General features: G+C 34.9%; 2 protein-coding genes across 6 annotated transcripts in view; one reads left to right on the top strand and one right to left on the bottom strand.

Annotated features, from left to right (window-relative positions):
* The window catches only part of LOC113227663 (keratin-associated protein 5-4-like), a 36,642-nt gene extending 20,355 nt beyond the window's left edge, over window positions 1-16,287 (top strand). For 2 of the 5 annotated variants that reach the window (XM_026460641.1, XM_026460633.1), the window contains 6 exons: window positions 3,787-3,813; window positions 3,900-3,926; window positions 4,140-4,166; window positions 11,847-11,873; window positions 12,207-12,233; window positions 16,204-16,287. In XM_026460641.1, coding sequence (XP_026316426.1) covers window positions 3,787-3,813; window positions 3,900-3,926; window positions 4,140-4,166; window positions 11,847-11,873; window positions 12,207-12,233; window positions 16,204-16,248 — 180 coding nt within the window. In that variant the 3' untranslated portion in view covers window positions 16,249-16,287. Of the gene's footprint in view, window positions 1-3,786; window positions 3,814-3,899; window positions 3,934-4,139; window positions 4,167-5,039; window positions 5,201-11,846; window positions 11,874-12,206; window positions 12,234-16,203 lie in introns of those variants that run through there. The other 3 variants (XM_026460662.1, XM_026460655.1, XM_026460648.1) reach the window with 3 other exon arrangements.
* Window positions 16,288-17,776: 1,489 nt separating this feature from the next.
* LOC113240243 (zinc finger protein 2 homolog) overlaps window positions 17,777-21,647 on the bottom strand; it is a 31,855-nt gene continuing 27,984 nt past the window's right edge. Inside the window, exons 13-14 of the mRNA XM_026477496.1 lie at window positions 19,846-20,024; window positions 17,777-19,311 (exon numbers count right to left, since the gene is read on the bottom strand). Coding sequence (XP_026333281.1) covers window positions 19,192-19,311; window positions 19,846-20,024 — 299 coding nt within the window. The 3' untranslated portion in view covers window positions 17,777-19,191. The remainder of the gene's footprint in view (window positions 19,312-19,845; window positions 20,025-21,647) is intronic.

Here is a 21,647-nt window from a genome sequence, read left to right as displayed (position 1 = left end):
TCTAAGAGGTCGCGATGTGCTCAACCCTTGGAATTAAAACAACAATCATCCATCGTACAATAAGACAAGTCTGGTTACTCCATACAAATTACCAGCGCGGCTTGTATACGTGTGTGCGCCGTTTACGGACGCATACGTTCGCATAATCTCGCGATGCATAGCGCTGGTTGTCTCACGCGTCTTTCAATATTATGCGAATGTGTACCATATACAGCGCGCAGTCTGTACGCGACGAGTTACCATACTTGTCTTATAAGGGAGTCACCATGCTTATTTACGCACAATCGCATTGAGCTAGTCAGAAAAGGTTGTATGTCCATGAAATAAAAGAGAAAACGATTAATAGCGATTTTCACTTCCGCTCGGAACGCCGACGCGAAACGAACAACATCTTTGGTGCTCTTATTGCATGGACATAAAGCTTTTTCTGAACAGCTTATTGCGATTCCGTGTAGGCACGGGAGTCATCCTAACTTATAATGTGATTATACCGACCACTTCGTCGGTGCCACAGACCAAATAAATACTATCCGTGGTCGGTGCAGAAAGGACAATCGCAAACTCCAATACAAACTTTTGTTGACATGATTTGTATGCGTCTTTTTATGAAAATAAAGAGTGAAAACACAAAGTTGAAATTCTTGAACAAATTTTGTTTTGGTTTTACTATTCTGAGAAGTCAGGAATCAAAGATAATCCAGTTACTTGGGTTATTGTTACGTAACTGAATAAAATTATATTCGGTGTCGATAGCAGTCCGGTTACATACTGATTAGTCATTAGTTTCTTTTAAATATGATTTTATTTCCAGACTTAGATAGGCCGCTATAATAATTTGAAAAACCCAATGACTGTATTTTATTCAAACTTGTAATTAAGACATTTGAAGACGCTAACGATTTTTTTAACTATGATTTTCCCATTGTTCTTTGGCACGTTGTTTGAAGATCCACTATCACCCCCTCAAAATGCCGTCAAACCGTTTTCAACAAAAAGTTCACCCCATCTAACAACACTTGCCGTTCCACTAAGATCCTACTAAGCCCTAATACTTTTCTCTTTAATTTTTCATTGTAAGCAGTGCTTACCTTGCCATCAACGTAAGCATTGGTGATGAAAAGAATAAAATAGAAAACGTCAATCTGAATTCAAAATTGTATAATATATAAAATTTTAGTCATTTCCATGGGTACGGAGCACTGAACAATTAACATACATTATTTTCATATATTAGTACTTTCGTAAAAACATAAATCCGTAACGAATGATCAAATAAAAAATACCACAAAAAGAATAATTTGGGGTGTAAGAGTATAATAAATGCGCTTCATAAGAATTGAAAAAAGTATCTCAGCAAATATCATAAAGAAAATTCCAAATCTAATGTTAATGAGGATCCTAATGTCGAAATCTAAATAGTTTATTATGCACATCATAAAAGTTAGTTGAGCTGGCCTATAGATCGTCATGATTTGAATTTGAAGATGATGTTATGTTCTCATACGAAAAATAAAACAAATTGTATTCGCTCTTGTCTCGTGTATACAGCAGGCCTAGCGCAACAGGGCGCGACTTACGCGTGTACGACGTAAAGCGCGAGATTTATAAGCGAGAATAGCAATATATCGCGATTTATGTCGCACACACACCATTCCCCGTAGCATGGCTACGCATGATAGTCACGACCCGTGTGACAAAATTATAATAAGCGCGCGCTATTGGCTGTCTCAACCAGCCCTCGTAGCATGGCTACGCATGATAGTCGCGATGCGCGCGATAAGTTTGAAATTGACTATCTAAATTTGATCTGATTGAGACAGCCAATAGTTTTTGCAGTGTGGGGTAAGACAGAGAGGACTGACCTCACCGAAGCTATTCAACTTATACCTAAACACACTGATAGAGGAGCTCAGCAGCACACATGTCGGCTGTCATATTGACGGAATATATGTTAACAATATTAGCTACGCGGACGACATGGTGCTGATGAGTGCCTGCGTCTGTGGACTTGAGAAATTGATCAGTATTTATGAAAGGTATGCTGTTGAACACGGACTGAAGTATAACGCAAGAAGAACCGGTGCATGGTTTTCAGGGTCTGGAGGAAACCTACTCTGGATGTTCCAAATATTAATTTAAATGGGACTACTCTTGAGGTAGTTACCAGATTTAAGTACCTAGGGCATCTGGTGACCTCTGATCTTAGAGATGATGAAGATATTGAGCGTGAACGCAGGGCGCTATCAGTAAGAGCCTTAACTTCATTTGAAGGAAAGGTAACGCTATTTAGAGCCTTCTGTACATCTTTGTATGCAAGCGGATTGTGGACGGATTATACAAAGGCAGTTCGGTGCTCTGCTTGTACAATTCAATGACTCCTTCAGGGTGCTGCTGGGGCTGCCCAGGTACTGTAGCGTTTCAGAGATGATCGCAGAGGCGCGAGTAGATTGTTTCCACGCAACAATGCGCAGGCGATGCACTTCCATGGTGCGCAGGATGCGGGCCAGCGCCAACAGCATCTTGACCATGATAGCTGGCAGGCTTGATGACGTAAACCACTGTTGTGTGGTACACTTAAACAAAATGTACCACTATTAAGTACCTTGAATGTTGTTCATTGTAATTTAATTTAATTTAAAAATTTAATTTTTTTTAAATTTCATTCAAGTACTTAATCAAAAATAAAATTTTGATTAAGTACTTGAATTAATTTTACATATTTGGACATTATTTAAAATTTCATTAGTGTAACTTCAAATATAATGAATGTAATATTATTAGTAATGTGATGTAATTCTGTGTATTAGTATAATTATGGACTTTGTTATCTGATATTAAATAAATGAATTTGAATTTGAATTTGAATAGCGCGCGCTTATTCAATTTTATCGCGCGTATCGCGACTATCATGCGTAGTCATGCTATGTTTTTACTTTTGTCGCGTCAACCTATGTATGCACACAGAAATATACAGTATCTAATTATTATTTATCCTGGTGTCTCTCTTCACGTAGTAGCATTCTGCTCCAACATCCTAAACCTTTAATGAGCACTATGATATATACGAACATAAATATGAAATACCGTATTATTTTAAGAAAGGACGAAATAAGTAACGATGATATTCCTGTAAAATATAAATAATTTCCGAGGCATATTCCAGTAAAATCTGCACAGCGTTGAATCAACTCTCATTTTTAGACTGTCATTATGAGAAGTATGCGTAAGTCGCCTATGATAGTGTACGTTATTGTTATTGTTTATTTGTTCATTTTCATCACTGATACTCTTACGAAATATACCGTAGACGAAAATTTGTATTAAACAAAATTTGCTAAAGACGTCACAATTCAGGCAACGTTTCATTCTGAAAAATTGGGTAATGACAACGGTCGCAAAATTTGAAAACCTCGTAACTCCGTTACGGGCAATTAAAGCTTAAAATATAATTTTTAGACTCCTTTTTCATTATACATTAATAGACTGTCATGCAATTATTTCTAGCATAATTCTGTTTTTTGTACCTATTCAAAAGTTCACATTAATGGAGGTTACCAGATTTAGTAGACGCAGTTAATTTCCTTTTTTTTAAATTAAAAAAAAATCCCTCCAGCACTTTCTGTGGCATTCTTTCTCTATGTATATAATTTCAAGTGTTATTAGACATCTAACTTACACATTCACGGATCGTAACGAAACAGCAAATGTTGTTAGATCCTCCGGAGGATAGAAATAGGTAGGACTACGGTCCTACGGTAGAAAAAACTAATTTTAATGTTTTTCTAGTGCTTTGGACCTAAGTGTCACAGCAACGTAAGTATAGATAATCAAAAAAATATGTTGATTGCATGATTGAATGATCTTAAGGTAATATTGATAAACTAAAGTTACTGTTTCAGTGCACGGGGGAAGGCTGCGTAGCCACGGTAAAAGGAAATTAAATCTATTTCCTCCGAAATATTGTTTGGCTGTACACACAGGTGAAATAGGACCACCTAACAAGACACAAAAACTTTGTGGTGTGCTAGCACTGTAGCTCTTTGATCAAAATACGGGTGACACCAGATCGTGTCTGCAGTCAGTTTGGATATGTACACCCGAACATATAATAATTGACAATACTTTTCTTTCAATGACAGTGTGTTGGAGCCAACTGTATTGCCGAGGTAAATATTGTACAGAGAAACTTGCGTATGACTAACTAAATTTAAAAAATTAAATTAAGTTATCATTTAGTCCGATTCCCTCCGTTGGAAAGATAAAACGCAAACGAACTAGAACACTAGCATTCACTCGAAATAGCAGAAAAGCATAATTAACACAAATAATACCGATGTTTAAGGGACACGTGTAGATAGCAAAGACAAAACACAATCGCAGTAATAAATCAACAATACGAAAGTAATCACATCAAATCACACCAGGGACAACATCTATGTACCTACTAGAGAATCGACAGAAATAAGTAACAAAACACTAGACCTAATTAATTGTTTGAATATCTAGAACAATAATTTGCAGTCATTGACTTACAAATAAATGGACGACGGGTCTAATACAAAAACCACGAAAAAAATGTCCCAAGTCAACCTATTTAAGCGTAGTGACATGTAAAGGAATATGAAAAAGCTAAAACGTTGAATTTAAATTGTAATGTCTTCGCAGTACTGTCTAATTTTGCTTGCTTCGCTGTCAGTCGAACAAACGAAGAATAGAGCGTGAATGACGCTCTGTATATGATTTTAACGCCCTATAAGTTCGGACACTTTTTAGAGCGGACCCGACGTCCATATAATTGTAAGTCAATGTTTGCAGTAGAATAAGACAGACTAAAAAAAAATCAGCCATAACCATACGATGAAAAACGCGAATTACAAGCTTTATACAAAAATTTAATTAAATGTTCCATTATTGTGAGATGTGGACACAAAATTGTAGTGTCTATTATTAAAAATAACCTTGACTCTTTTCGACAAATACGGAAGTTAATAGCTTGGCCTTTTTTTTATTTAATCACATTTTTATTTTTTTATTACCAGTTCCGTGAGCCAAAAAAAGGCCCAGCATACATAATAGACACCGCTGCGTATCGCTCCTATACATTTTAAAGGGAACAATGTCCATAATTGTGAAATATAAATATAATAATACGAAAAATAAATTGCGATTTTGTAAACTTCGAACTAAAGAAAAGGATAAAAGTATTTCATACGTATAATATGTAAATGGGTATTATTTATTATTTACTATACTGAATGATAATAATGTATGATCTACAACTGCCGCTGAAGAAATGTTCGGACATAAACAAATCATAGAACATCAAAATATAAAGGAAAATCAAAAAAATCTGTATTAAAACGCATGTTTGTAAGTTACAGGTCTGACCGATTAAGGTTTTCTTCTGAGAAGAAAAGATAAAAATCTTGAATTAGGCCTTTCTTTAGAATTTCGACAGACATAATAGCGATGGGGAATGAGTACTACCTATTGTAACCTTATCACGACGGTGCCAATTCTCCAAGGCACTTGTTGTTCTATACTATTTGTAGTAGCCTATTAATGTCTTTTGTATGCCTTTTTTGTGAAATATTGTCGGAATATTTTTTTTCTGTAATTGTGCAATACGCTTCAGGAGTCAAATTAAACGTTATTAAAGGTAGACTGCAAATTATGGGAAAAAAATAATCTTCCCCATCATTGTTTATTAATTTAATTTTCGCTGACCTTTCTTCGTAAATCACGTAAAAATTACAGCAACGTCGACCTCAGGAAAAGTATGCAACATTTCAATCACTTCAATTACTTTTGAAATTTACGTAAAACTACAGTTGGTGAGATTGAAATTTTTAAGTCAGAAGCTTTACTAGACTTGCTAAGCAAAAAACGCACCTTTTAGTGAAATCTTGCCGTATAAGTATAACGCAATAAAATCTAATTTCATCGACATGAAATCAAACAAGTCCGACGACTTGTTTGAGTCTCGGTTCGATTGATTCATCGTCTCTCTGGGCATTATGGTCGTGACAAAAAATTAATAGATATATTATTTAAATTAATAGAAGTTCCACTCACACGAAACGGAACGTTGGCTTCCCTTCATAGATTTCGCGTATATCTCCTGGGAATACCTTTTAAGATCTACACCGACTGCAATGCTTTGAGGACAACGCTTACAAAACGACATCTTGTACCACGTACAGCGCTCTGGTGGATCCAAGTAAAAGAATTCGATTGCGAAATTGAATTCAGGCTTTGTTCTAAAATGGCGCATGTTGTTTGACTGTACACCTGTAGACTGCTACGTCCGAACTACATTTTAGACGTAGGTACTTGATATCGAGACAGAGAACGGGCTCGCGACTGCCCAGCCTTTCGACCAGGATATACCGTACGAAACGTACGAAGTTGTTGACGTTCTTAACAATTTTGAGTTAAAAGATGGCAGAGTACACCGGAAAACTGATAATGGACTTCGATAGGTTGAATCCAAAGCCATGCGATGGCAGATTCTTAAGATAACCCATGATGACATAGGTCATTTTGGGTTCGAGAAAACCTTCGAGTCAGTTAAAGGATTCCTATTGGTTGCAACGATGCGTCGTTTCGTAAAGAAATAATGTTAGCGCTTGTTTAGAGTGTGCCCACCACAAAGCCAGGAGGACTTCGAGAAGGCTACTTACACTCATACCTAAAACAAAAAAAGATCATTCATACAGTACACGCTGACCACCTTGGTCTATATTATTATTACTTAATGTGGAGTAGGTATCGAAATCCACATCTTACTACATTATATGTTTGTTATAGGACTTACACTCAATATTTAAAAACAAAAGCCATGCCGACACTCGTCGTCGTGATACTGCACAAAATATTATTGACACAATATTACACGATGATGGCTGTGAAGAAGCGGCATCTTGCTGAGAACCAGCGCCAAGAGTTTTTAAAAGAGCATTGGCTACTATTACTATTACAGGGTTTAAATTTAGCTACAACGAAGCCAGTGCCATCATTTAAACAAAAATCTGCAATTTACCGACACAGAAATAAATGTGCTGATATAGCAAAACGAACACCACAAATATTAACAAAGTGGGGGTGCCTCACCAATTTCGTCCTTTTTTACTCGCAGATTATATAGATGTTGACATAAGAATCTTGTGTTTTGCTCTGGAACTGCGGATACCCTCAAAGCACAAATAAACCATTTTTTCATGGACTGAAAAGTTAAGTCGTGTCCAAAACCGTTTCAGCAACTATTGGTATTTTCTCAGGAACTATCCATGGTGATATTGGCAGTAACCACAGACTACTAGACTACGCATTCATGACACACCGCTCACTAAAGGAATATTCAGTGCTTTTTTATTTAATCAAAGCATAAATACCAGAGTGGAAGCCTAAAAAAGCAATAGTCACTTATGCATAAAGTATTATGAAGGCATTACAAAATATGAATGTAGGTAGAAGTGAAAGGCTGCCATTATCACTTCACCAATAGTTTGTGGCACAAGACTAAAAAACTTGGATTAACAAAATAACAAAATCTAAAATTAACCAAGGGATAATTTCTTTATGTTGTAATTTGACCCATCTTCCGGAACAAAAAAATGTTTAGGTTAGGAATATGCAAAAGATTAAATTACAATTCTAAGAGAACAAAAATTATTGAATAATGAAAAAATGTGATGAAATTGTCGAAGTGATTTTGACAATTTCATCACATACTTTCAACAAATTTGGATGTGAGAAGATTTGTGAAAATGTGGTGCGTCTGTAATCAATACCATCGAATAAACAATGTGGTTGAAGGATTGAACCACCAAATCACCACACGTGTTAATAAAAATGAAGTGTTACAAGTTCTGCACGTTTTGCTAGACGATACTTAGGATAATAAATTGCGAGTTGATTAATTAATAAAATATAACTCAAATTCACAACGAAAACGCCGCAAGAAAGACATAGCCCATGATGATTCTTTACTTAACGCATACATGCAATTAGTATCAGGTGATATTATCGTTGGTCACTACCACGAAAAGTTTCATTATAAGCAACGACTTCAATACATAGATGTCGTTGCTTAAAACTTAACTGCCTCCGTGGCCGAACGGTTACCATGCCGGACTGCCACGCAGAGGTCCCAGGTTCGATTCCCGGGCCGGGAGAAGTATTTGTATGGCCTACATGTATTTCTCTCGTGAGTTTGGGTGTAATTTGTGGTTGTCTATGTGTGTGTCCATGGCACCCGCGACACAGGGTTTCCCTAGTGCGGGGCTATGTCGAGTGTGTGCGTTATTATTATTATTATTATTAAAAGTGTGTTTATTTGTTAATTACTTATTTCTAGAACGGTGCCGAAATATGCTTTTTGGGGTTACAGTTCATGCGTTTGATGTATGCCAGTCACCATATTCCTCTAATATTAATTTTTCTCAATTTATTAATTTTTTTGTCATTTTTGCATTCCATATATTTCACTTCCCTTAAATGGACAATGTTGTTTTTAAACAACATACTAAACATCACAGATAAAATTGACCTTCTTTTAATTTTTTGTTAATTTTGATAACTAGTTCTTATTTCTGAACGAATTTTGTACTTTTTTTAATGTTGGCACTATCCAATATTTTTATGCATTGAAAATAAGTTAATGTCAAATGTCACTTTGAAGAAAACTTTTCCAGTGGCGCGAAACTAAGTTTTGTAGCTGTGTTCGGACTTTGATAAAATATAATGTAAGTATATAACATATTTTTATTTGCTTGATTATATCTTCAATTACATGTTCATTTTGTAAAACATTGAAAATCACTTGATGCTACTGTCGAATTAGGCGAAATCTGGTATGTTGTAGGAAAACTACAATGCGCATTGCCTGCTAAATAAATGCATGTTTGGTGAAGGATTTTTATTTTGCTTTTCAGCATGCCGCGATTACTAGAAAGCGAAATTACAAAGTATTTAGAAACTCTTGAAGATTCAGAAGATGGCTTAGACGGGTCAGACTCCGAAGTAGAGGATGAAGGTCACTATTATCAAACAGCTCGAGATGTTCTTCGAGACCTTGAAAAATGTGATGAAGGTGAGAATGCCCAGTCTGATGAAGTGGATGCTGATCCTCCTCTCGTAATCGACAACGATGAAAATATGCCAGACCCTCCTATTTTGGAAGCCGAAGAAGCAGCACCCCAGAGTAGATAACAAGGGATTTCTAAACGACCTCTTTTTTGGCGAAAATGGAATCTTGTTACTGCTGAAGACAGCCTTATTTTTAGGGGAGAAATTCAGATAACGGAAGTATTGATGTCTTGTAACACGCCGTATGATTTTTTTCATTTTATTTTACATCAGATCTAAAAAAGCAAATTGTAGAACAAAGTAACTTATACGCAGCCCAGAAACAAATCTCCAATCCTGAAATTATAAATGAAAATATCCTAAATAAATTCCTAGGCATTCTGATTTACACCTCAGTTATAAAATTTCCAAACACCAGGGCTTACTGGAGTGAAAAATTTGGTTATGATCACATAAAAAATACTATGCCGTTAAAAAAATTTGAAAAAATAAGATCCACTCTCCATTTTGCCGACGATACGCTATGCTTGCCCAAAGATCATCCAGACTATGACAGGCTATTCAAAATAAGACCTCTTGAGGAAACGCTCAACTGCCAGTTTGGGAAGGTTCCCTTAGACCAAAGGCTTTCCATAAACGAGCAGATGTGTGCAACCAAAATGAGCCATTACATAAAACAATACATGCCCAATAAACCCCACAAGTGGGGGTTCAAATTATATCTCATCTGCAGTCTACAAGGATATGCTCATAGATTTGAGGTTTACAGTGGAGGGGGCTCCAAAAATAACATCTTACCTGGTGAGCCAGATTTGGGAGAGTCTGGCAATACAGTCGTCAGGTTAGCTAGAATGGTATCACGCAATGTGAATCACATTATATACTTCGATAACTTCTATACTTCTGTGCCTCTCGTCACCTATTTAGCTAAGGAAGGAATTTGCTCACTGGGAACAGTAAGAGTAAACCGATTGAGAAACTGCAAATTGCCTGAAAAAAACACTATAATGAAAAAGAACGTACCCAGAGGATTCTATGAGGAAAACGTGGCGACTGTGGATGATATTGACGTAAGTGCTGTTGTGTGGAAAGATAACAAGCCCGTTAACCTTCTTTCCACTTACGTAGGAGCAGAACCAGCAACCACAGTCACACGCTTTGATAAATCGAAGAAAGAGAGAGTTGCTATTCCATGCCCCAAAGTCATCAAGGAGTACAATGCCCACATGGGAGGCGTGGACTTATTAGATTCATTTATAGGTCGTTATCACATCACAATGAAGAGCCGCAAGTGGACCATGCGCTTATTTTATCATTTCCTGGACCTCGCAGTTATAAATTCATGGGTTATGTTCAAGAAGGTAAATAATATAAAAGGAAATGATCAACTTCTCAATTTGGGTACATTCAGACTAGAACTTGCTGAAACCCTCTGCAAATTGGGTCTACCTGCAAATGGCGCTAAACGTGGTCGTCCTAGTGGGAGCACAATACAAAGAGAACTTGTAATGAAGAAGTTCCGAGGACCAGCTCAAGCAATTCCTTTGAAAGACGTCAGATTGGATCAGACATGTCATTGGGCAGTTTGGCTGGATAAGCAGCAGAGGTGCAAATTCCCAAAATGTTCAGGCTTTACATTCAAAATGTGCCAAAAATGTCGTGTAACTTTATGTGATACGAAAAAAAGCAATTGTTTTTATAAATATCATAATGAAGAATAAATAAATACATTTCAAAAACAATATCCACTCTTATTTTACCCATACTTGCAAAATCTCAATGAATGCGCAATGTAGTTTATAAACAACACTCACATTATTGCAAAAAAAAGTATAGTAAATTCATGTCTAGATTTTTTTACTCATTTTTCCTAGACAGTAATACATGTCTATTACACAAATATATTTTTTTAAAACGTGAAACAAAAATCGTCCATTTAAGGGTTCACAAAAAATCCAGTACTTCTATAAAACGTAGGGCGCACTGTAAGTTTCCGAAATGAATAAGAAAAAAATATTATACATGGTCAGAAATGAATTTATTGTTTCTGTTAATATTCTCCGTTAGCGTTAATGCACTTTTTACTCACCGTGTATGGTTATTTTTACGGAGTTTGTCAATAACTTCCGGCAAACAAATGGTCGTGTACCAATCACTATTCACGGTACAACGATTCTCCAAAGTAACAGTAGCCACGTGTCGTTTTATTAAAAAAAAAAGCAATCATCCGCTACGAACTAGTAGACTTCATGTATGAGGAATGGACAAATACCTATGCAATAATTATAGAATTAATAATAAAAATGGGAAAAATCTCTTTCGGACTGTTGGTTCCACTCTTGGTTCCACTAGTGGGTCCAGAATAATACAACCATGATGAAAAATACAAATGAAAATGAAAAATACAACCATCCTGTGTCTCTACACAATAGACACCGAGTAGGCAAATCCACAGGAGACTTGACTTGCAATATTCCGAAAACGCATAAGAAGTTCTACTTCTACAAACACAATGTTCATTGTACGCAGTCGTTTGGCATGGTAACTAAACAAAATTCGGGCTTAGTTGCTTATTAACATAAATAATTATGACCAGCAAGTGAAATTTGTACCAGTCAGCCAGAGATTCGCTCTAAGCCTATTGTTTTTATAAACAGCGAATTGGACGAAATGATAATTGGATCTAATGCTAAGCCTATTTACTAAGGTACCTACCTCATTTGCAAAAAAAAATAACTGGAACAATATTTTTATAGTGTTTCAGAAATGCCTGTAAAGCTATAGTAAGTGAATTGAAACCACATTAACCGGATCATGAGGCAATAACAACAATGTAAGCCTGTAGTACAATATGTCTGTTATTATTATTTAATAGTAATGTATTATTTTTTATTTTTTTTTTAATATATAATAGACACCAATTATTACGTACATGTTTTGTAAAATTGCAACAACGAGCAAGAAAACTATAAACATAAACCACTTTTTTAAATTGTTATCCTCATTAGGATATTAATTTAAATTCGTTATTAATTACTATACTCACTCTTTATTTGTTCTGCTCCGTAAGTTCATTGGGCTGTTTATAAATTTTAATCAGTATTTATTACTTATAGTGTACCGGGCACATATGCCATAGCGAAGTAAGTACAAACTACGCATGCAAGAACAATAACAACAGCGACAAGCTTGTACCTTACATGGACGCCAGCTTCGGTCATATAATTATATATGATTTACTTCGACCAATGCACAGTGGTTCAGCTCTCTAAGAAGGGCGGTCATAGGGCTTTCGCGCAGCTAAATGTTATTGAAATGCATGTTAATGCATATAATTATGCTATATAATGATGAATTGAGGTACATAGAAATAAAATAAGTGGATTTTGATAAAATAATAACAATATATTTAGTAAAAAAAAAATGTTCATTTCAAAAAATAAATTTTCATGAACAACTATTAAATTGCAACAGCTAGTAATCTCGATTACATTAATATAATAAGAAGAACAATAATGTTAAATATTAAATAGACATCTAATTAACCTATAATTACAAATATAATATAAAGGTATGTACACATTAAAATAGATTATCGCTAAAAAATATCTAAAGTAATTAGTTCTACCTTAATTCTAAACATTACAACTTATACTTAAACACATAATAACATTAACACGTCTTTTGATAGAACAGACTTCTTCTTTTGTGGTAATTTCCGTAAACTGGAAATATATGGATCAGAATTAAGAAGAAGTCTGTGCATGAGGTCGGTGTTAGTGTCAACTCGAGACGTTTTTCTCGTGTTGTCACGCCTAAATTGTTTATATAATTTATTACACGATTCAGCGGCCTCTTCGGAGAGCTCACCGATAGATATTAAGCAATGATCAATAACTTCCGATCCATGAATTAGTACTTTATGAATAGAAGAAGGCAAGTTATACCAGGGATATGTTGAAACAAGTTTGCGCGCAGTCTCTAAGGCATAATCTTTAAAAGCTAGTTTATTGATTTTGTAACCCGACGAAAGACACTGCAGCAGGTGATAACATCTATCGAGAAGAGTTTTGTCTAAGCCAGTTATTTCTGCTGATATAACTGAATTAGAAAAAAATGTTCTTGCAGTGTTTCCGTCGTTTGATGTGCCACTTCCTCCACTTCGCGGTTTGTCAACAATCAGACCTAATCTTTTCCTGAACTGCTGCTGTAGAAATTGTTTTTTCTATGCAAGAAGAGCTTTACTTTCAGCTGAACGCGCTTGCCATGTTTTAAAATCTAATCTATATGAAATGTGAATGAAATATTCGAAAAATCTAATCCACGAATGGAGGGGAGATAAGCCAAATTCATATTTACTACTGTCTACTGATTTGCTTAGACATTTGTCAATATCGTTCATCTCTTTTGGTGTCGCGCTACAAATATAGCACATACTACAGGACAAGTCACTAAGAGCACCACATACTTTACCATCAACCATAGTCAACTGTAAAGAATGCTGTATCTTAATTTCACAGCCCTCGAATGTAAAAGAAGACGGTTGTAAATTATCAATTTTATTTTTGAAATAAGATTCTTCTTTCACAGAAAGTTCCTTTGTCTCCTTAGCAAATTGGAACCGAATAGGTCTACAGTACCGAGTAGAAGAAGGGCGCGGAGTTTTCCAGACAATTTGGTCTGGATCGGAAGTATTTGATTTACAAATTAATTGCAACGGACAATATGACGTTACAAATAAACTACCATCATCATCTTCGATACTAGAATCTGAAAATTTCTGTTTATATTCACTATGCCCCGTACTACCATCAAATCCCCACTTACCAACTAAAACAAATTCTTTACTGATATCAACATTACTTAGGACGTCACTTTGAGATTCTAGTATACGAGTTGTAGTATGATCTAACAAAGACTGTAACTCTATTTCGGCAAATAGAGTTCATCCGATTCTGTGACAATTTCATCCGAAGGATAACACCTCTTCTTAGCTTCCAACACTTTATGGTATGATGGTAATGCATTCTGTGATTTTGAATTTATGAACCGTCGTAGTAACAAATACTGATGCTTGGTCAATTTAGCTTCAGTTATTAAAGATAATACTTCGTCAGTGTTGAATTCCATAGAAGAGGTGTTAGAACGGTTGGAATCGTTCAGTAACGAATTTATCGCGGAATTATCTACCTTTGCCAACTCTGCTATCCTGCGTCGCTTCGACCTCTCGCTGCAGTCTTCGAAGTCCTTCCGATACTGATGGCCACTCGTAGACGGACGATCACAAACCGCCGCCGCCGGTTGCTGGATATTAGGGTGAGAAGCTGCAGAAGTTAGGCGGCAAACTTCGTTTATGTGCAGCCAGTCACCGTATTTAGCAACCATACGGGAATGTGATCGCCTGACTTGCTTCCAATATGTGCAAATTTTTTTACAGAGATACGAAATCCTGTTTTCCAACTCATCTATCCGGAAATTTTCAACATCGGGCAGTAGTTGTGTCAGAGAATAAAGAACTCGATTAGATCGGTCTGCGTCAGAATCACTATCTTTAATAGATATCCACGTATCAAATACAAGCGTTCTAGTGAAAGAACACTTAATATTCGCACCTAAAACAAAAAAAAAGGAATTTGAGAAAATTAAAGCATAATAGAAATTTCGTAACAATTGCTACGTGTTTGAACGTACGGCGTAGACCCTCTGTACTGTTCAAGAAAGCAGCTAGAAGCAGCCAAATTCAGTTTAATTTCAAAATAGAGACATTAACAAACATTTTGATATATAAGTCATGCGGGGATTTTGGGGGGAAAGTAGTTAAAAGTTTCATTGAACATGAACAATAGAGAAAAAAGAAGTTAAAAATTTCTCTGGCGTAGCATCAAATTTTTAATATTAATTTTCAATTTAAAAATAAAAATAATATACAAAATACGTAATACATACCTTCAACAATCTCCATAGCAAAAAAATTGGTCACTAACAATTGATTCTCGGAAAAAACGGTTCGGGTAATTTGCACGTGGTAATTACACTAAAACGATATGCGTTCACTTCCGATGCACAAAAGTAAATGTGACATCTACCTGATTGAAATTTTTTTTATACCCTTTAGTAGTACGACTAGTTGTGAGTAATTAGGCTACGTATCATAGCATAATTCATACCTCGGGATTTTGGGCGTATGACCTACTACTGAACCACCGTGCAATGGGTCGAAGTAGGTACGCAAATGCAAAAAAGGTCAAGCCAGATTTCAATAATGAACCCAGCTTTTGCCGTTAAATGGGAAGAAATTCAATTCATTACCATACAATTAACATTTTCTTTCCTCATATTGTTCTGTATTTGAGCACGCATTCATATAAATCATTGACTTACAATTACATAGACGTCGGGTACGCGCTAAAAAGTGTCCGAACTTATAGTGCGTTTTAAAATCGTATACAGAGCGTCATTCGCGCTTTAGTCTTCGTTTGTTCGACGAACAGCGAAGCAAGCAAAATTAGACAGTACTGCGATAACATTACAATTTAAATTCAACGTTTCAGCCTTTTCATATTCCTTTACATGTCACTACGTTTAAATAGGTTGACTTGGGACAATTTTTTCGTGGGTTTTGTATTAGACCCGTCGTCCATTTATTTGTAAGTCAATGATATAAATATAGACTTTCATGTGCAAACAAAATCATCTCTTCATAATAAATATACCACGTAAAGTATACAACGTAGTGTTCTGAATTCAATTGGGAGGTTGGAAACTTTTATACGACAAACAATTCGATGCTGATACAAGAGTTGTATTCAGAGACGCACTACAGCATTAATGAGATGGTGACTTTATAGACTTTTCGTAAAACGTTGTTTTGTATTATATCAGATTTCACCCTAACTGGGTAAAGAGATTAATCAACGTTCAAATGTAAAAAACCCTTTGATATCAGTGCGTCCGCTCGGGAGCTATGATACCACAGCCAGGCGTACAAACACATAGATACACTTCTGTGACATCATTTAATAGGAGAAACCACTAGGCAGATGAGGAAACCAATTTTTTGTATAAGTACTATTTACTTATCTAATCAATTTTAATTATCATATTTTTTACAAGTGCAAGGGGCGCCGCTGTTTGAAAGAAAATAATCCGGATAATTAAAGTTATCAAGAATCGAATAAATGAACAGAATAAAACGTATCAAATTAGTTTAATTTACGATGATATTTCTTCATAACACTTTACCCACCCAGTGGCCAAATGCTTGACGGATGAGACTTCCACAAAGTTTATAAAATGTCACATTCTCTATTCGAACTATAATCATCGTTCATACATGTGGTCGCGATTTCATAAAATGGTCAATCAGTACAGTTCAGAAACATACTAAAAACTACGAATGTTATAACTGATTCACATTGATCCAATGTTCGGAGTCAGTATCTCAGCTATGCCAACGCTGACGTACCACGCCGAGAATGAAGCAGTTGCCTCTGTTTTGGGCTACTAACACGTTTGCCGCGTTCGCTGTTCCAACGTCGTTGGAACGTCGACAGATGTTGGACAGGTATAAAAATCTTGGACCACTCGCTGAAGATGGCGCCACATCATAGTTATTACCCGCGTGGGATTGGTACTGGCTTTTGACAAAATCGTTATAGAATAAATATTAATATTACAAATAAATCGTTAATAACGATGGGCGCTACATCATTTTAGTGAAGGAATAAGTTTCGAAGGGTTACCAAAAAAATTAACTATAACAGTAACATAAAGACAATTTTAAAACAATTTGGTGTCATTTTTGTGGACAAATCATTAATAGTCACAATTGTGACAGATGGCGGCGTTGTTGAGCAAGCAGCAGGCTGTTGAACCTCTAAGAGTCGTATTCCAGAACTCTACTCAATGCTCAAGTCAGGATTTGAGCAGACTTAAGTATGATTTCAAGCACTGGAAATACGACCCTAATGGCAAGGCCTTGAGTATGATTTTCAGTGCTCACTGATTCACAGAGTATTGAGTATAGTTCTGGAATACGACCCTAAGACCTCTAGAGTCGACATCTCTCTTGAAATGGTTGTTACCTTATAGAGTCGTTTCTGAGAAACAGGGTCCTTAAAAGCATAGTTATATGTAGCAATTTCCGTATTTTATTTTAACGAAAACAAAAACATTAAAAAAATATAATGTATCTTAAAAAGGAATAAAACGTTAGAGTAGAATAAAAGAAGCCTTGAAAAGAAAAATTGTCAAAAAATCTTGTGGACTGCAGCCAAGAAACAGGACGTACATTTATACCACACAGTCAAGTAGAATAATGAAAAATAAAACTTCATTTGTAAAAACATATGTATTTCACATACACCATACATACAATTAATAATATTAAGCTACAACAAATTCTAGTAGACGTTTTACTACTGCTCAAAAGAATTCAGCCACATAGAATTCGGTAACGAGTAGTTATGATGACGGTAATTCTCAGACTGGTATTCACTACGCAATTTTTATTACTTAAGTGTAATATATGTTGCCGTCTAGTAATCAAGGAGGAGAATATGTATATTTGGAAGACTTTTTAGGATGGAAAAATAATTAAATACACATAATATTTGCTAAATAACAATTGATTAAATAAAATGGAATTTTCATTACGACAGGTAAGTATTGTAATATATTATTATTATTATTTTATGAAAACAAAATCGAAAGCAGTTAATGTGGTCAAGTCTATTTGAAAGAGTAAAGAATTGTAACAAAATGTATTAATTATACGTACTTTAACGTCCATAATTACAAAATCATTTATAAGCAGACAAACGTTATAGACATAATGGAATTAACTCCAGTGACGTTTAAAACCCAATTTAGGATATATCATACACATCTTACCGCTGTTTGCCGTTATGAATAATCGTTCTCAGAAAACGGTCTCTTTCATTAACTTATTAGTATATAGATATAGATATCGTTCCATCCACAAAATGGCACATGTATTATAACATGTATGAATATACCATAATGAAAAAAAAAGAATGAAAGAAACCAATTTAATGCAACTATGAGAAAATTCGAAGATTCCTCAAAAGACGCTTGATGGTATGGATCGTTTTTATGTTAAATCCTAAATCGCGGTGTTAAGATTTCCCTTCGAATAGCGACAATTTTGATCAGGTGATTTCATAAAAGTTTTCGTACATAACAATATTGTGTTATTGCCTGTACTCCATCTAACTCTCATCACATCCTATTTGGAAATAGTATATGGGACTTTATCTTGAAATGTACCAAATAAAGCAATCAAATTCGGTAAGGTTATCGTAATGCACGACATACTAACAATTGTTATAAAAATTGCCCAAAAAAAAATACTTGCTTTTTGAGATATTGTTGGCTCAATTTTCACTGTCTGTTAGTCACAAACATTTAGAAGCGTCGAACCTAAACATCTAAAGTGAAACAATATTTCTACTCACTTGATTTTTCCAGGCTAGGTTCAAGTAACAATATTTCTGAAGTCACTGTCCAATATCATGGACAATTCTATATCCTAAAGTATTAATTGCATGATTCGTTTTAACATAAATTCATTTGGTAAATTAATATAAAAGAATAAATATACATAAATTCATTTGGTAAATTAATATAAAAGAATAAATATATTCCAGTTGACAATTTTCTGAGCATCTATCACCGCTTGCTGATAGACAGTCCGATCTGACTGACAGTATATTGCGTATCACTGACTGATTATTTCTTACAAAAAGTTGCTTTGTTTGGCTGTTAGTTTACAGCCAAACTACATAACTTTTACTTTGAGGTAACTTTTGAGTTTTTAGAACAGGAATTTAAAGTTTTAGGGTGGGACAGTGTGTTCGCGCGTAGATGAAATGGTGTTAAATAAATATCGTTCCACTTTTTCAAGGTGGCTGAATAATTTCTAGAGGTCTCGGTAGTGTAATTGTTACAGGTACAATACCTATAAGCACTAAGTATTTAAGTACACTTAGAATTATTAAGACGATAATGTAGTTGTATCAAGACGAGTTAAAAAACGGTGATGCCTTCAGTATCTAGAACTCTACCACTAGATTTTATAGTTCAATGAGAATGTGTAATGTTCTGTACTGTGTATGTGATTGATTGCACTTGTGTCGGCGGCTCTGCAGCAGGAGGCGGAAAGTGTCCGTGAACTCGCCTGTGATTTTGAAGAGCCGTGCCCTGAAATGTAACCAACCACACTTCATGTCACAAACTGTTTCTTCAAATACATTCTATTGGTACAAGTCTAGCACTATTTTGTGTTCGACTATTGTTTTAATATTTAATCTTTTCTGCTTCCGATTTTTATGGGGCGTTCTATACAGTGACTATTTAGACATCTTACTTAATAAACTTTTTTATAATGCATATTGTTGGTAATGTAAAATACAGCCATTAACTCTGAGAACTAGATCCGTGTCTGTATAGACACCAAAGAAATACGAGTTGTTATATGTAATACGTTGTTGAAATAAGCTGTCATTGTCACAAATTTTGGGACATTTTTGCAATACTAAGCAAAAGTTTTAATAATCCTAACGTTTATTGTGAAAGCAATTTCCAATATTTCCAAAATTTCAATAACAATTAACGGTTTTGGTGCACGCTTACATTATTATTTATTTATTTAAAAAAACTAATGCAATGAGCAAAAATAACAAGACGTAGAGTTTGAGTTTTTATTATGCCCGACTAGTTTATTTGTCAACGTACCTGAATAAAGCGATCACCGCATACTTCACAGATGTATGGTTTGTCACCAGTATGCCGACGAATGTGTAAAGTGAGATCATTGCTTTGCGAGAATGCTTTCTCGCAGTACGTGCACTTGTAAGGCTTTTGGCCAGTATGCACCCTCATGTGCCTTGACAGCTTATTGCTGCGAGAGAAACCTGCAACAAAGAAGAAATATATTTTTGTTTCTACTAGGTAATAAGCATAATATAATTAGACAAGTATGGTTCACATTTAGTCTACGTAATATCAAATGTACTGATTTGACCAATTTGTAATAAGCTGATAAAAGATTTCATTAGAAAAAATAAAGCCGATGATATCGTCTTCAAAAAGCCACGCAAGAAAATGGTAAAACTGACAAAAAAGTTCCCAAAATCATCATAGATGGCATTTTTTACAAAAATTTAACCCACGGCACCATTCGCTTCTTTTAACTCTGTTTAAGGCTTCTGTAGTTTATTTTGATATAATAATACACCGCATATATTTTATTCAATTACGTAACACATAACCTCCAAAATTTCAGACTGGAATATCTTTAATTCCTGATTTCTCAGAATAGTAAACGCAAAACAAAATTTTTTCAGGAATTTCAACTCTTTTCACATATTTTTCATAAACAGACGCATACAAATTATGTCAACAAAAATTTATATGGGAGTTTGCCATTGCCCTTTTACCAACTTCTGACGTCCCGATTATTTTCTTCCAATACAATAAAACCATTATAATAAGAAAGTGAGTCTATAGTTTGTCCCAAATAGCATAGCCATAGCGATCATTCACCCGACTTTCATCCCGAACACACAATTCGCAGCGACCGATCGTCTATTCCCTACAAAACTGTCGCAATTTTGGCTTCGCGTGATTAACATTATCAAAGTCAATAATGTAACTTAAAAAATAAATTAAATTGAGGCATATCACACCGTAAATTTGAATGTTGTAAACATCATCGCATTTTTATTAATAATTTACTATATTTCTTATTATCGTAATAATATTATATGTTTCTTAAAAATAAATATTATATTACATTAGCATAATATACCAAATTTAAATAAAACTGATACTTAAAACTCCGTTCATAATGAATATAAATACAGTTCCTTTAGCTTTGTAGTTTCAAAAATATAAAAATACCACAGACGTCTAAAAAAAACCAAATTCAACAAGTTATCCTTGTTTGTTTTTACCAGCTTTTCACGCTAGGTGCGCATAACTTTTCGGCTACTTTCGTTTACATCTAATAAACTGTATTCCGTGTGCGTGTGTGCGTTTGCATTCGGTCGAGTTTCGGAAGTATTCACGTTTTAATTTTGGTATTTTGTTTTGTTACTTTGGGTGTTGATTTGTTTTATTAATTCGCATTGTTATTTTGTTTCGTTTTGACCATTTTTTATTTACTGTGTTCTAATTTGTTGTTAAATTAAACAAAAAAAAAAAGAATCCGTCAATGGTAGGACCATCTACTGGTAAATCCAGTAAATGCCGTCGTCAATCAATATCAATATATTCGTCGTGGTCCATAGACCATAACATCGACCAAACAGTAGACTAATTTATAATAAATGTAAGCAACAACGATTCTCTCGAATCGGTTTGATTATCCCTACGCATTTCCGATCTCAACATTGATATTAGAAATAAATTTTTAAAAGGTTCCCAAATAATGCAAACTGTTTTGTATTTATGCATTGGTATAGAATTAATATCAGTGATTTTGATTTAGGTGAATTTTTAACATTTCCTTTCAATTTTTGAAATAAATAAAATTA

This window comes from Hyposmocoma kahamanoa, unplaced genomic scaffold (assembly GCF_003589595.1).
Source record: "Hyposmocoma kahamanoa isolate Upper Pololo Valley unplaced genomic scaffold, ASM358959v1 100021, whole genome shotgun sequence".
NCBI lineage: Eukaryota > Metazoa > Arthropoda > Insecta > Lepidoptera > Cosmopterigidae > Hyposmocoma > Hyposmocoma kahamanoa.
The sequence above is the reverse complement of the archived record's forward strand: the minus strand, read 5'-3'. Positions and strand labels throughout refer to the sequence as shown.